The following is a 14,298-nucleotide window of genomic DNA, read 5'->3' as shown; positions in this document are numbered from 1 at the left end:
CGTGTCCTTGGCTTTGCTGCTGCAGTGTGAACGAGCTGGGCCCTGTAGTCATGGCAACCGATGTCACCGCTGGTCGCAGCGGTCGTTTGTTGCTAAAAGGTGGTTGGTGTCGGGCGGAGTCGGGCGTGGTCCCCTGTAAACCGTCTCCATGGTGGTTTCCGTGGTAACGGTGAGTCTAGTATTGCATCGTTTACTGGCGGCCAGCGGAGGGAGGGTCTCCTCCTTTAAGACAAGTTTCTCTTTTTTGTTTTTCCCCTTTTTCTTAAAAATACTGCCACGTCTGTATGTATATGTATCTAAATATATATATACATAACTGTACATTGGTGCCTCCTGGAGGAAATTTAAAAATAAAGTAATGAAAAGCAAATCATTTCTGATATTTAGCCTAAAAATGGGGGCAGTTTTTGGTTGATTTTCGTGGAGTGGCAATGACCTTAAAAAGAAAGCTTCAACATTTTGGGAAACACATTGATTCGCTTTCCTACAGAGAGAAGAGTGGTATCACTCTCATGTCTGTACGATAAATATGAAGCTAACACCAGCTAACTTAGCTTAGCATAAAGACTGGAAACAGCTAGCTTGTCCAAAGGTAACAAAATCCACCTCGCAGCACCTCTAAGGCTGATTAACATGTTACTGTAAATCTCATTTGTTTAATGTGTATAAAAACTCAAGTGTAAAAATGAGAAGTCGTCTTCATGCTAAGCTAAACGTATTTAGCGCACAGACTCTGCAAGAAAGCGAATAAACGTAAATCTCAATATGTTGAACTCCTTCCTTCATGATCCGGAGAGAGGTCACTCCAACAGCCTGATTGGTTTCACTGTTGCCGGGCGGAAAATAGAGACTGCCAAGAAATATGGAAGGTGAAAGAAAAGTAGAAGAACTTAAAAAAAAAGAATAATAAAATATAAAAGTATAAATATTAAAAGTGAAGAAACAGGGAGCTCTACTGGCAGAGAGACGGAGCTTCAATGTTAATAAACAGAAAACAAAAATGAAAAAGAATAAAGTGAAAACTGGAGAAGAGCTGTGTCGATGTGAAGGGATGTGCTGACATTTTTAATTTGAGTCTGTAACTTTAATCCACCGAACTGTGGAATAATGTGTTTCTCTTATCTCAACGTGTTGTTAAACTGTGAATTAAATCATGCTGTTGTGCCATTTAATTTAGCTTTTGAAGAATAAGTCTGGTGTTCTGTTTTTCTGTGTAAAACTATTTGTTTTCTAAAATCAAGTTTCATTCTTAACTCTGGAGCAGCAGCAGCATCATTCTTCCTTGTTTTAAAACACTCACTTCTAGATAGTTCTTGAAAAGATTTCTACTGGAACAAGATATGAATTCTCACTAAATCTGCAGCCTCATTTACTTGTTTTAAGAATATGAGGTTTTTAGAGCTGAAAAATCGATTCGTCAAATCAACCAAAAAATTTAATCAGCGACTATTTTAATAATCAATCCATCGTTTGAGAAATTAATTCATGTTCATGCTTCTCAAACGTGAGGATTTGCTGCTTTTCTCTGTTTCATTTCGCAGTAAATTGAACATCTGTTGCTGTTTGTTGGACAAAACTAAATAACAATTCACATTATTAGTTGCAGCCCTATGAGATTTAATTACAGAATGAAATGACTTGATAAGATGGAGATTTTTAACTGTGATGATCAAAAGATTACCAAAGAAAAACACAAAATCATGTTGATTTTTGGATGCTTTCGCCTCTTCAAGCCTATAAAAATCCTTCAAACGGATCAAACTGCTCACAGCTAGAGTCTACACTGATTAATCCGCTGCTGAAAATAGTCCCCACCGAATGCACTATTTCCTCCTGTTAGTTTGATAAAAACCTACAGTGAGCAGCTGTTTTAGGGAAATACTGAGAGATCTGCACTTATTTTATTTGTTGACTATAAGAAAAATATGGACTTACGATTTAAATATCTAAATGACAGAAAAACTAAACTGCCTGGTGAAAAACAGTGAATCCAAAATGCCAAACACATCCCACTCAGAGCGACTTCTCTGAACTATCATCTGTCTGTTCGACACGTTGGCGTTTCTGGCTGCTAAACTTCATTAAATTAAAAAGCAAAACAAAAGGAGCCTTTAAATTAAACCCGCTTACGTCTCTTTGCTGCTTCAGGTATCGCCACATAACATCAACAAACCAAAAAAGATATTTTTTCTTCTTTTATTATGAAATAGTGCTACAATGTACATTGCATTTCCTCTCCTGACTCTCCACTGTCTGCTGCTGATGTGTGTGTGTGTGTGTGTGTGTGTGTTCTGATTTGCAATGCTGGAAAAACCTGGTAAAAACAAAGAGAAATGATAAATACTTTCAGTTCCTGCCAAAGGTCAGAGAGGTGTGACACAGTGAGTGAAATAATTATCCATCCTGACAGGTGATCGAATTCTGTGTTAAAATCTGGTTCTTCTTAAAAGCTTCTCTAGACAAAAATAGTCAATTCTTAAGACTGAATAGAAACATGAATCACTCGATCAGATGGACAGTTATTTACAGTGCTCGTGTCGCGGTGTGTGTTGTTACTGTGCTGTCTGTTGACATTAAGTCTGTGCTCCACATAACAGACCAACCAAACCAAACGCATGGAGGAGGGGCGGGAAAATAAAATTAAAAAAAGAGAAAATGAGGTAAAGAACAAAACAAAAGAAATCAGAAAAGTTAAAATCATAAAGTCTATTCAGTGTTTGGAAGAGCAGGAACCAGGACGTCCTCTCCCCGTCCCGAGTCCTTATTGGCCAGATTCACTTTGAGTGTGTGGAGGTGAAAAACCTAGAGGGGTGATGACTGATGAGCCAGGAGGGCCAATGGCAGGCAGGCAGGAGGAGGTAGAGCCAATCAGAAGGCCTGCTGGGCAGGATTGTAGTTGAATGTGGAGGGAACGTGAGGTCGCTCTTCTAGTTTGTCATATTCCAGATGAAACTCCTGAAAACAGACAGGAAGTCACATTTACTTCTGAGCGAGTACCTGTTTTACATTTTGACCTCATGTTCTGTGTTTATTCTAAAAATATGACTTATTTTAAAAGGTCAAACTGATCATTTGAAGAAGTTCACTTTCTACCAATAAATGGATTAAGTTTTTATTGACCACAATTGGTTTTAATAAATAAATAAACAACAAAATGATTACCTAAAACTTTTAATTAATTTAATCTTCTGAACAAAATGAAGAAAGGAACAACAGAATCCTTCACATGAGCACCATGAAAGTCTTCACTTCCTAAATGATTAACTTAAAAATATGTTCACTTTTTTAATATTACACATAGCTGCAACGATCAGTCGATCGACTCTGGAACTATTTTGATAATCGATTTATCACTTGTGTGTGTGTGTGTGTGTGTGTGTGTGTGTGTGTGCGTGTTACCTTGGCCACCTTCCTCCAGTTGAGGCAGTCGAAGAAGTAGTAGGTCCCTCTCTCGTAGGCGTTGGTCTTCAGCGTAGGCTCCATACCGGGGGCCCGGGTGATCCAAACCCGCTCCTCTTTATGGTACCTCCAGTCCCTGTTAAACCTGGACACACACACACACACACACACACACACACAGACAGGTAACTAACAGTTCACTTTTGACGCTTTTTACGTCGTTACTAATTAAAACTGTTGTAAATGTCTTACAGGGACACACAACAGAGACATCGTGTGTCTATTTCGTCACAGCTTCTAATTCGGCTGAACCAAACTTCAGACGCATACAAGCAGAAAAGGCAGTTTTGACACACATTGTGTTTTGTTGGACAACTCACCTGTATTAACACCGTATGCCAACAAGAATAAAACACTAATTGTGTGTGTAGCTCCTCTTTAAATGTCGTCCTTTAATTAACATGAGAAGCAAGAAAGAATATGTTCCAAGAAGAGTAAAGACGTGAAGTCAGATCAAATAAATTGTAAGAAACAGAAAAGTTTACGGGTGTTCTTACAGTTCTACTGCAGCCAGAAGTTGTAGTAGGTCTCCTCCGTTCATATAGTAGAGATAAAACAGCAGATCTTCACCATACCGAGACAACTTGATAGCTGCTAACTGGAGACGTGACAGAGTGGAGGGAAACAGTTAAGACATCCATCATTGATGGAAGAAATAAAACAATGTTAGTACAGCAGAACGTGTTTAAATAACTATGAAAGCATGAATATATTACTACCAAGAAAAAAAGTACGTACCTTGTCCCTTATGTGGATGTTGGTTAAATACTCTGAGGGGACGTGGAAGTCTGCAGGGAGAGGAGGCAAAGAAAACGCTGTGATGTGCTTTTCTTTCACCCAACAACTTATCAAGGACGGATTGGCAGAGAACCATAACAAGTTAAATAAGATCCTTTGAATGGTCACGCCTAAAGCGGCATTACTTCATTTTGCCTCTTCGTGGATACATTTGTGCACAAATTGAACAGACAGAACGTCCCACTTCTCTGCACTAAAAGTCTCCCGTCCTTTTCCCGTGAGACATGACGCTCAGACGCATCATTGCAAAGTTGTTTTAACACATCCGGCAGACTCCAGCAACATTATCATCCCACTGGAGCTGCGTTTGTGTCCAATATTCCCTCCATGAATATCCAGAATAAACTTAAAACAATCCCACGTTTGATGTCGAGAGTGGAAACTCACCGATGTCCTGCGGTCGACACGGAGCCGACGCCCAGGGAGACGCAAACTTAGGATAGAGATTCCTGAGAGACAGAAAAGAGAGACGATGAGACTCCCACGAACATTTAGAGATGAAAAACCCAGAGGAGACAATAACTGATCAAACTGAATTATGCTGGACGTTTTCGTATACTTATTACAAATGCATAACTTTACATGGCTGATTGTAAACAAAAGACGTGCCCCTGTTTAATATTTTGAACTTGTAGGAGCAGTTTTAGTGAAGCATGCTTCTCATGGGTAAAATGCAAAACTGTTGAATTAAGATGAACTCACTACTGTGTTAACGTTTTATCTGTCAGTGTTTTGTTGGTTCTGTCGGCAGAAAACGAACCGGCGACTATTTTGATAATGGAGCAACAAGATTCTCAGCTTCTGAAAGTGAAGCGCTTTTCTTCGTCACATGTCTTTGTGAATTGAGTGTTTTGGGGTTTTGGACTTCTGCTCAGACAAAACAAGCTATTTAAAGATTTGGAAAAAGTGCTGGGAGTGTGTGTGTGTGTGTGTGTGTGTGTCGTACTCAGGTGAGTTGAGGTTGAGGCCGAGCGTGGTGAGGTCGGAGCCCAGCGCCAGGTGGACCATGCCGGGGTCCGTCTCTGCTGCCCGGATGAACGTCAACAAGCCGATCATCCCAAACTGGTCCGTTACCATGCCGACCGGGATGTTGGTCACACGGCCTGGGACACAGAGACGACACATGGGGATGGTTCAGACTGAAATCTGTCCTCATTTATACCCCAACTGTATCATTATTTCTACGCGGATGCATCGTGATCTACAGACAAAACTCCAGAGTGAGCGAGTGTGTGTGTGTGTGTGTGTGTGTGTGTGTGTGTGTGTGTGTGTGTGTGTGTCTCACCGTCAGGAAGCACCTGAATCCCTTTCTTCTGCTGGTTGTTGTTGCTAGGTGCAGAGCTCTTATCGCCGGGGAACTTTGGACCATCTGAGTTAGAGGTGGGCTTTCCTGATGAGTTCAGATTCTGATTGGACAAAAACGGAGGGAAAAACAGTCCCAAGAAACGGGACGAGTCAGGACATGAGGACACTGCACAAGCAAAGAAAGGAAAACAGTAAAGAAGTATATAACAGCGCAAACTAAGACAGGAGGAAGATGAGAAGGCAGGTGAGAGGAAAGTAAACAACAGAAAAAAGGAAATGGACAGAATGAGAAAAAGGGATCTAACCGTTTTGCTGTCTTCGTTGGTGCTGGTGGGGTCTTTTGTTTGGTAGTTTGGCCCAGGGAGAGCTGGGAAATCTTCGTTATGGATGGAGAAGTCCTGCGACTGTTCACTGGACGGCTTGGTTACCATGCCAACTGGAATAATGAAGGGGAGAGAACAAGAGAACATTTCGCATTTTGCTTGAAAATGACTCAAACAATGAATCAGTTCTTGTTTTAAAAAAACAAAAAAAGTAATCGAGTACTACAGAAAATCTTAGCTGTACGTAATGGAGTTAAAGAGCGCTTGAGGCCTTTATGGTAGTCTCTCTCACCGTAAGGAGCCCGGCCGGCCAGCGGGTTGAGCAGTGGGGTGGGATTTGAGCCTCCATCCCTCCGACTCCTGTCTGCTAACGCTGGGAAATCTGACAGGTCCAACCCCGTCACATTCTCACTGCCGTCTGCACGAACACACGCAGGGAAATCAATACGTGTCAAATGACAACCATGTTTAAACAAAATCCACTACAGCAACTACAAAAGCTTTAAACCTCTGAAAAGTGACTGAATTCTCTAAAAAAAGACATTTGAGTGTAAAACAGGCCAAGACGTATTGTTATTTCTCGTACCTGTGCCATTGAAGATGTTGTTGGATAGGGAGTTGTTCATGTTGAAGCCTGGATTCCTGTTCACCCCAAACCCTGACATACTGACACAACACAGATCCAAACACACTGATTATTCTCAAAACTCCAACACTGTGATCCTAAAAACCAGAACTGAAATCAAAACAGGCGGCTGCAAGAATATGAAAAGGTGTTTTACCTGTTTATTGCTTAAAGGGAGAGAAGCTGTCGGTAGCTATTAATCAATATTTATATTGGAGCTGTTTAAAATAGGAGTGCCTGACGGAGGAACATTTGGTATATTAAATTTCATGTTTAAGTCAGATATCTTTAAAATTAACCGTCATAAATTGTACTTGCCATGATCAGAGGGAAACATTTGAGTATCGAATGATCAAATCAGTATTTTATAATCGTACAAGCAGAAACACAAAGATGATTCAGTGACATTCAGACATCTGAATTGTGTGAAACGCTAAATTGGAAATCTCAGATTTAACCAAATGAAACCAAGAGGAGGAACTGACCAGGTTTGTATCGATCTCACCAAGGAAGCTAACGTGAAAGTAAAGGAGGAAGTGATTTGATGTCAGTGCAACGTGTAAATAATTCAAATTAGATTCAATGTTTTAATACCACGTCGAACGCAATTTAATAAGCTGTTCACTGTCACACAGGTCGAAGAATGATGGAAAACCAGTGGGTCAATAAGGCCGACCATTATTTATTTAGTTCACAAATGTAATGCGTCACATTTTTGTCAGCACTTCCCAGCTGTATATAACAATAATTCTTAGTAATATAACTAATCAGGTAATGTGACCTGCAATTGATGGATTAACCAACTGAAAAATACACATAAATCAATAAGTTTTTTGCTAAAATTGGCAATTGCCCAGGATGATTCAGAAATACTTTATTGATCCCCGGGGGGAAATTCGATGAGCTTCCTAGCTACTGTGGCTAGCAGTAATAATATTACATTATAATGATTCAACAGCCTCCTGCGTGAACAAGCCACCGTCGTTATAGATTATAATATAAATTATATCTGCTAACGTCCCACAACACACTTTTTAAGGCCCACTTTCTGAGTTACCCTGTTTTTAAGCAATAATTCATTTAAGTTTTGAACTGTTGGCCGAACAAAACAAGCAACTTGAAGACTAACTGACGACTGTGAATATGAAGACTTTCACTATTTTCAGACATTTTATAGACCAATAAATTGAATAAGTGACTAAATGATGTGCAGATTAATCGACAATGTGAATAAAATAATTAGCTGCAGCCCCACAGTTAGTATATCATGTATGAGGTTGTATGTTACCTGTTGATAGTGAAAGGCTGCCGCGCTTGCTGCTGTTTGGGCATGCCGATGATGCTGGGTGACGACCGGCTGGGACTCCCCATGCTGCTGCTCCTCCCTGCTCCTACGCCAACGCCACCTCCCCTCTCTCCTCCTACCCCTACCATCCCACCCGACTGCCCCGTCGGACCCCCCACCTGCTGGCTGTGGTTCATCACGCTCCGGCTGCTCATTGGCAAAATACCCCTGCAGAGAGAAGAAGACACGAGCTTTCAGCCGGAGGAGGTGGTTTTGTGGGTCCAAGCACAGTTTGGAGTTTGTAGAGAGTAAGAGGAGCTGGATCTGAGACAGAGGTTACCAGCTACGTGTCTGACTGAGCGTTCAGACTGAAAGAACACAAGGTGGCTGTGTTAGTGTTTACTGGAGAGTGGTGAGACAATGAGATATGATCCAGGAAGTTCAGTTAGAGCAATATATCCTTGAGCCGGCAAAACACTGAGCAGAAGTTTCATCATCACATAAACAGTTAAAGTACTCTGTTCTCCTCAGTAAGTCATTTACTTGTATCACAGTGACTCTGGGAAAAGATGAAATGGGTTTCTGTTGGGAGTCTAATGAAAGTCTAAACTTAAAATTGATCAAAGACTATGGTGGACAGAGAAACGGTGTCAAATAGTTTTTAAGTTTGATGAATACTAATAATTATAACAAACTTTCACACACACTTCATAAAATAATTTGGGAAATGTTTGTGATTAAAAAAATAAATGACCTCATGATCTAAAAGTGAACAAAGACAGCCGTCAGTACGTTTTACAGCATTTAGATTAAATCAATCCAAACTCAATAAAACCCCTGGATTCATCCTCAGCCGTGTGTATGTGTGTGTGTACGTGTGTGTGTACGTGTGTGTGTACGTGTGTGTGTACGTGTGTGTTGTACCTGCTCGGTGAGGGAGGCGTGTGCATTGTGCCAGTATTGGGTGTACTGGCATGACTGGGGAGCTGGCTGGCAGATTGGTTCAACCCACTTCGACTTAACTGAGGTGCTGCGCTGCTGTTCAAACCCCGCATGGGAAACCCCAACGCACCTGCAACAAGAGAGAGAAAACATGTTCATTCTCAAGAAACATGTTTCAGCAACATCTCTATCAGTCTGTTATATTTCTGATGTTACAATTCCTTTTTCTTAAGATTTATCCATACTTCTGTGTTAAGGGGTGACACTGTATCTATGGCGACTACATGCGTAGGCTCCGAGCTGTAGGCTGTAGCCGACATGTGCCTCCTCAAAATCTTGACTCCACATCGGGGCTAAGCGGCTACTGAGATGCTTGTGTTTTATCCTACAAGTTTCTGATGCCGGTGGAGGTTGTTGACATTGAAGACAACATGAAGCAAGTTGAAGAAAGACTCAGTTTAGAAACAAACACCTAACAAAGACGTCCAACAACTAACTGCAGACCTTCTGCTCACTGTGACCCCCGCTCTCTATCACAGCAAATGAATTAACAAAAATACAACGATTGCACATTCAGTACTGAAAACAGGGGGACCTCTCCACCATCGCATCACAAAGTAAATAAAAGAAAATAAACATACTTACTGTGGGGAATATAATTAAAGCACGGTACAGCCTGATCATGTATGATACATCCGTCTAGTGTTGCGGTGGTGATATCAACGGGAGAAATCCGAACTATAAATCAAAACCTACATGTAAGCATCTACAGCGAGACTCCATTTAAGCCCTCACGTCGACCATAAATTGAGCCTTACAATAGAGATGAGTAAAAACATGACTGTAACACATGTACACATTAGAAACAGGTGAGAATGTGGGTTCATCTTACTCTGCGGGCCATATAAGCTGGCTCCTAGCTGTGACAGTTGACCCGTTGAGGACGCAGAGGAAGACGCCAGCATCTGAAGACAGAGGAAACACAAACACATGCTTTCATTTTCCTGACAACTTCATCTTTTATTCACACATTCACATTCATTTGTTTGTAGAAGAACTTTGCTGAAATAAAACGCATTTTGGAAAAACTTTTATTCTTATCAGGACACATTTTGGTTGGTACCAAAAAGGACCTTAAATCATGACTTTTCTCCACACTGTAAAGCCCTGAAGAAGAGTTTAATAGACAACGTACGTCTTTGTCAGCGCGGTGTGGAGGGAACATGGACTGTTGGGTGTAGTAGAGGCTGGTGTCGTCCGCGTAGTCGCTCTCTACCCCTCCCTCCATAAACTTCTTCCGGTTAGCACCAAACATACCGCGTGTCACCTGAGAAACCAGACACAGGAAATGGTCAGATTAACTAACAGAACAACACTGCAGTGAGGTGAATCAGCTCCTTCCCATCACTCCTGCAATATTTCGCTATAGACGTGATTCATGAAACAGCCTCAAAATGAATTTAAGAAGCTGTGACTAAAACTTTAATAAGGAGCAACAGCTAAACTCTGCATGCAGGTAACATCTACCTTAATTTTAACGACTCACATGCTGTACATATTTTGTAAACCCTAAACATGTCTCTGCATCTCTGCAAACACAAGCAGGTATTATGCTCAGATTCTCACATATAGACTAGTTTTGCAACCTTCAGGACAGCAAATACATTAAATTACATAATCCAGAAAAAAGTCACACACACATCTGTGAATTTTTACAGATCTGTTCTTTTTGTTTTAGTTTCATGTTGTGTGTTGGCCCATCCCAAATGCTGCTGGATATCCTTTCATGCTCAGACAATCTGCCTTTCTTTGGCGCAAAAACTATATTATTAATTCTGGAGGTGTGCACATCTGTGTCTTTATGAGCCTCTGCCAGCTTTGGTTACTCAAACCTCTTTACATTTTAATAAACTAAAACTGTACACCTTTATGTTTGCAGATATACTTAAAATAGCTTTGGAATAATTGTAAGTTCTAAGTGGAGCTTCAGGCTCAGGTCTCAACAGCACTGACCACAGATTATCCTGCAACATCAGACTTGAATGAGCAAATAAACAAAGGGACAAATGGGGGACGGACAAAACGGCTAATGTGAATGTCTAAGTTGGGCTCTAGAACATGTTTCACTAATTTTGTCGTGTTTACAATAACCGTTTAAACCATGATTTAAAAAGTTATTTCCAGACTAATCTGTAATGAAAATAACTCTACGCCAGAAAATATATTGTTGGTTCTGACGACCCAAGACTTTGTTTTAGCACATATTCATAAAGGACCTTTATCTAGAGATTATTCATTTCAAATCTATAATGTGTGAAAGAGTAACTTAAGAGTGGCTACAACCCTAAAGTGAAGGTGTGTGTTCATCAACAGACTGCTTTAGAGTATCTGAGCAAAGATCCTGAACACTACACTGCACAAGAATATGAGAACATGTTATCATCTCACAACACAAAGGACTCGCTGACTTAAATCGTGTTTAAACCTGGTGAAAACATGGCTACTGTAGTTTCCCTGCAATCCCTGCAAAAACAAAGGTGACGTAAACATATAGATCCACAGCTGTGTTTAAACAGTGATCTCTGAGGATTACTTTTCTTTACTATAGTAGGTTAGCCAGACAGCCCCAATCCCTGTTAGCAGTAGCCCACGGTGTAGCAGCGATACCCAGTGAACAACGACTCATTGAGCGTTTACAGGCTTGTAATATTGTATTAAGTGTGTATTATTGCTTGAGAACCAGCATGTTTCTGATTAGAAAAGCCCTTGAACACCGTACTACCTGCAAACGCCAGCTGAATGGTTTGCAAACTTGAGCGTTCTTGTTTCAAAGCAACGTTAAATGTGCAGCAGTGTCGCAAAAGGCTAGCTAATGTTAGCCATTTAAGCTAATGCTAGCTCCAATAATCGTTAATTGTTACACCATTAACACTATCCACTGATCTCTTGACAGCATAAATGAGCCGGTTTATCCTGCTTTGAGTTTTATTTGTGAGTCCCATTCAAATAATAGCTATTAGCGGACATTACCTCGTTAGCTGTAAAATGTGTCAGGAGCTACTGTTAGCCGAGTAGTACACGTAAGCTAACAGCTAATTCTATAGTAATACATGGGGACGTTAGCGTGAGAGCTAACGCTCACTACCAAGCGAGCTGTATAGCTAGCAGCAACGTAAGAACGCCACGACATGGACAGTTGTAAGCAGTTATAACACTATCTGGCAAGCCGATAAAGCCGGTCTAAATGCGGTTATGTAGACGGGCCATTGGCAGAGAGGAACCCGGCGGGCAGAAGTGTTTTTGTTCGTGTTTGGGCCTGCTGCGCCTCCGTCGGTTAGTTCCCCAAAACAACAACAAAAAGAAACGAAACCGGACTGCTGGGTTTAAACTCGTACTTTCCATTTCTCTTCACAGCCTGATCCCCTGGTGACTCCCACACGAGTGGTGTTTTATTCAATTGGGGTTTTGGTACATCATTGCTGAGAAAAGAAATTAAACGAATAAAAGAAGGAGCTTACCGCATCAATCTTTCTTCCCCGCTACAATCCAAGATGGCCGACATCTCTTCGCCAATCAGCGAGGATGCTGGGATGCCTTTCGCCTCTGACCCCTGGGCCTCCATCACTCCACTCCACTCTGTACTGTACTCCACTTTACTATATTCTACTATGTTCTACTCTACTTTACTCCACTCTATCGGGCTTCAGCTGGGATTTTTTTTTGACTAGCTCAGAATCTTTCTGACAGGAATAAAATCTATAAATCCTCTGGTATCACCTACAAACTGAAAATCAGTCCATCAGCTCTCTTTTGGCATGGACGCACTGTGTGCAACGCTGCTTCTGCTGGGCTGTCGGGCTCACACAGCAGCAGTAACAACACTACACCAAGTTTGTTTATGGTAATACATGATTTTATCACGTATACATGATCTGAGGTAAAGGATGTGGGAAACTGGAGGAGTCACAACACCTGATAGTCCCTAAATGGCTGTACGAATGAACTGGTAAACTCTGCATGCATGTAGACTGATTCTGTCACCCCTGTGCCTTCAGTGATGCTTTCTCTCTTTGCACCAACATGAATGAATATCACATCAATAACCACTTATAAACAAAACAACTTCACAACCGTACATGTTCGAGCGGGAATCTGATCCGAAATAGTGGAGAAATGAACAACATCGGAATCAAGATTAGCTACAGGTTTCCCTGACTTTTTCCTCAGGTCTGCCTGAGTTTTTTTTGCTTTTTAAGAAATCTTTATTACATTTTAACAAAGCAAATACACAGTAAAACAGCCACATATAGAAACATACATAAACACATATAACATACAGCAAAATATTACCAAACATACAATACAAATGTGTGAGGTGTTCCAGTTCTACTTTACTCCAGTAGCCTCATCAACATCAAGCTTCCGGGGCTTCAGCTGTGCTCCAACACTCAACATCTTACCCAAGCAATCTGTTCGGTGGGACACCTGATAGCATGGGAAGTTTAGCTACACTTAGCTAGTTTTAACAACTTTATATACAGTTAGCTAGTTTTAACAACTTAATATACAGTTAGCTAGTTTAACTACTTTATATACAGTTAGCTAGTTTTAACAACTTTATATACACTTAGCTAGTTTTAACAACTTTATATACAGTTAGCTAGTTTTAACTACTTTATATATGGTTAGCTAGTTTTAACTACTTTATATACAGTTAGCTAGTTTTAACTACTTTATATACAGTTAGCTAGTTTTAACAACTTTATATACAGTTAGCTAGTTTAACTACTTTATATACAGTTAGCTAGTTTTAACTACTTTATATACAGTTAGCTAGTTTTAACAACTTTACATACACTTAGCTAGTTTAACTACTTTATATACAGTTAGCTAGTTTTAACTACTTTATATACAATTAGCTAGTTTTAACAACTTTATATACAGTTAGCTAGTTTTAACTGCTTTATATACAATTAGCTAGTTTTAACAACTTTATATACAGTTAGCTAGTTTTAACTGCTTTATATACGGTTAGCTAGTTTTAACTGCTTTCTACACAGTTAGCTAGTTTTAACTACTTTATATATATATATATATTATATAATGTACTTTACTTGAGTATATTCATTTTATGCTACTTTATACTTCTACTCCTACTCCTCTTCATTTATTTGTAACTTCATAGATTAAGATTTTACATACAAACATGTGGTGAGTTTATAAGATTTGTGAAAAGTGGGCTACATTCGTAACAAAATGTACTTAAAGTATCAAATATAGAGTAATTTTAAAGAAGTATTTTTATTACTGAAGCATGAATGTGCAAGCATCTTTTTAATTTGGGGTTTAAGCAACATTTATAATGCAGGACTTTTACTTGTAATGGAGTATTTTTACAGTGTGGTATTGGTGCTTTTACTAAAGTAAAGGATTTGAATACTTTTTATCTACAGCTAACCAAATGACCATAACACTTCCAAATGTCACAAAAATTGTGAGAAACAGAAAATAAAGAGTACTTTTACATTTCAGGTAATTGGATGTCTTCTTTTATGTGTGCT

General features: G+C 40.0%; 1 protein-coding gene across 1 annotated transcript; it reads right to left on the bottom strand.

Moving 5' to 3' along the window:
- Window positions 1-2,197: 2,197 nt before the first annotated feature.
- Window positions 2,198-12,288, bottom strand: LOC139304851 (CCR4-NOT transcription complex subunit 2-like). The gene is made up of 15 exons (XM_070928738.1): window positions 12,256-12,288; window positions 9,933-10,064; window positions 9,630-9,702; window positions 8,720-8,867; window positions 7,799-8,023; window positions 6,472-6,551; window positions 6,178-6,303; window positions 5,868-5,998; window positions 5,543-5,663; window positions 5,204-5,360; window positions 4,645-4,706; window positions 4,198-4,247; window positions 3,957-4,057; window positions 3,400-3,544; window positions 2,198-2,955 (listed from the first exon to the last, which is right to left on the bottom strand). The coding sequence occupies exons 2-15, from the start codon at window positions 10,050-10,052 to the stop codon at window positions 2,869-2,871; spliced, it is 1,626 nt and encodes a 541-aa protein (XP_070784839.1). The 5' UTR covers window positions 10,053-10,064; window positions 12,256-12,288; the 3' UTR covers window positions 2,198-2,868.
- Window positions 12,289-14,298: the final 2,010 nt, after the last annotated feature.

This window comes from Enoplosus armatus, chromosome 22 (genome assembly GCF_043641665.1).
Source record: "Enoplosus armatus isolate fEnoArm2 chromosome 22, fEnoArm2.hap1, whole genome shotgun sequence".
NCBI lineage: Eukaryota > Metazoa > Chordata > Actinopteri > Centrarchiformes > Enoplosidae > Enoplosus > Enoplosus armatus.
Note: the sequence above shows the minus strand (reverse complement) of the source record. Positions and strands in the feature narration are given on the sequence as shown.

Coding starts and splice junctions, on each gene's coding strand:
- LOC139304851 (XM_070928738.1), bottom strand. CDS start 10,052: ATGTTTGGTGCTAACCGGAAGAAGTTTATGGAGGGAGGGGTAGAGAGC. Junction 6,304..6,471: donor CAACATCTTCAATGGCACAG/GTACGAGAAATA, acceptor GTGTTCGTGCAG/ACGGCAGTGAGAATGTGACG. Junction 5,664..5,867: donor CCAACGAAGACAGCAAAACG/GTTAGATCCCTT, acceptor TTGTCCAATCAG/AATCTGAACTCATCAGGAAA.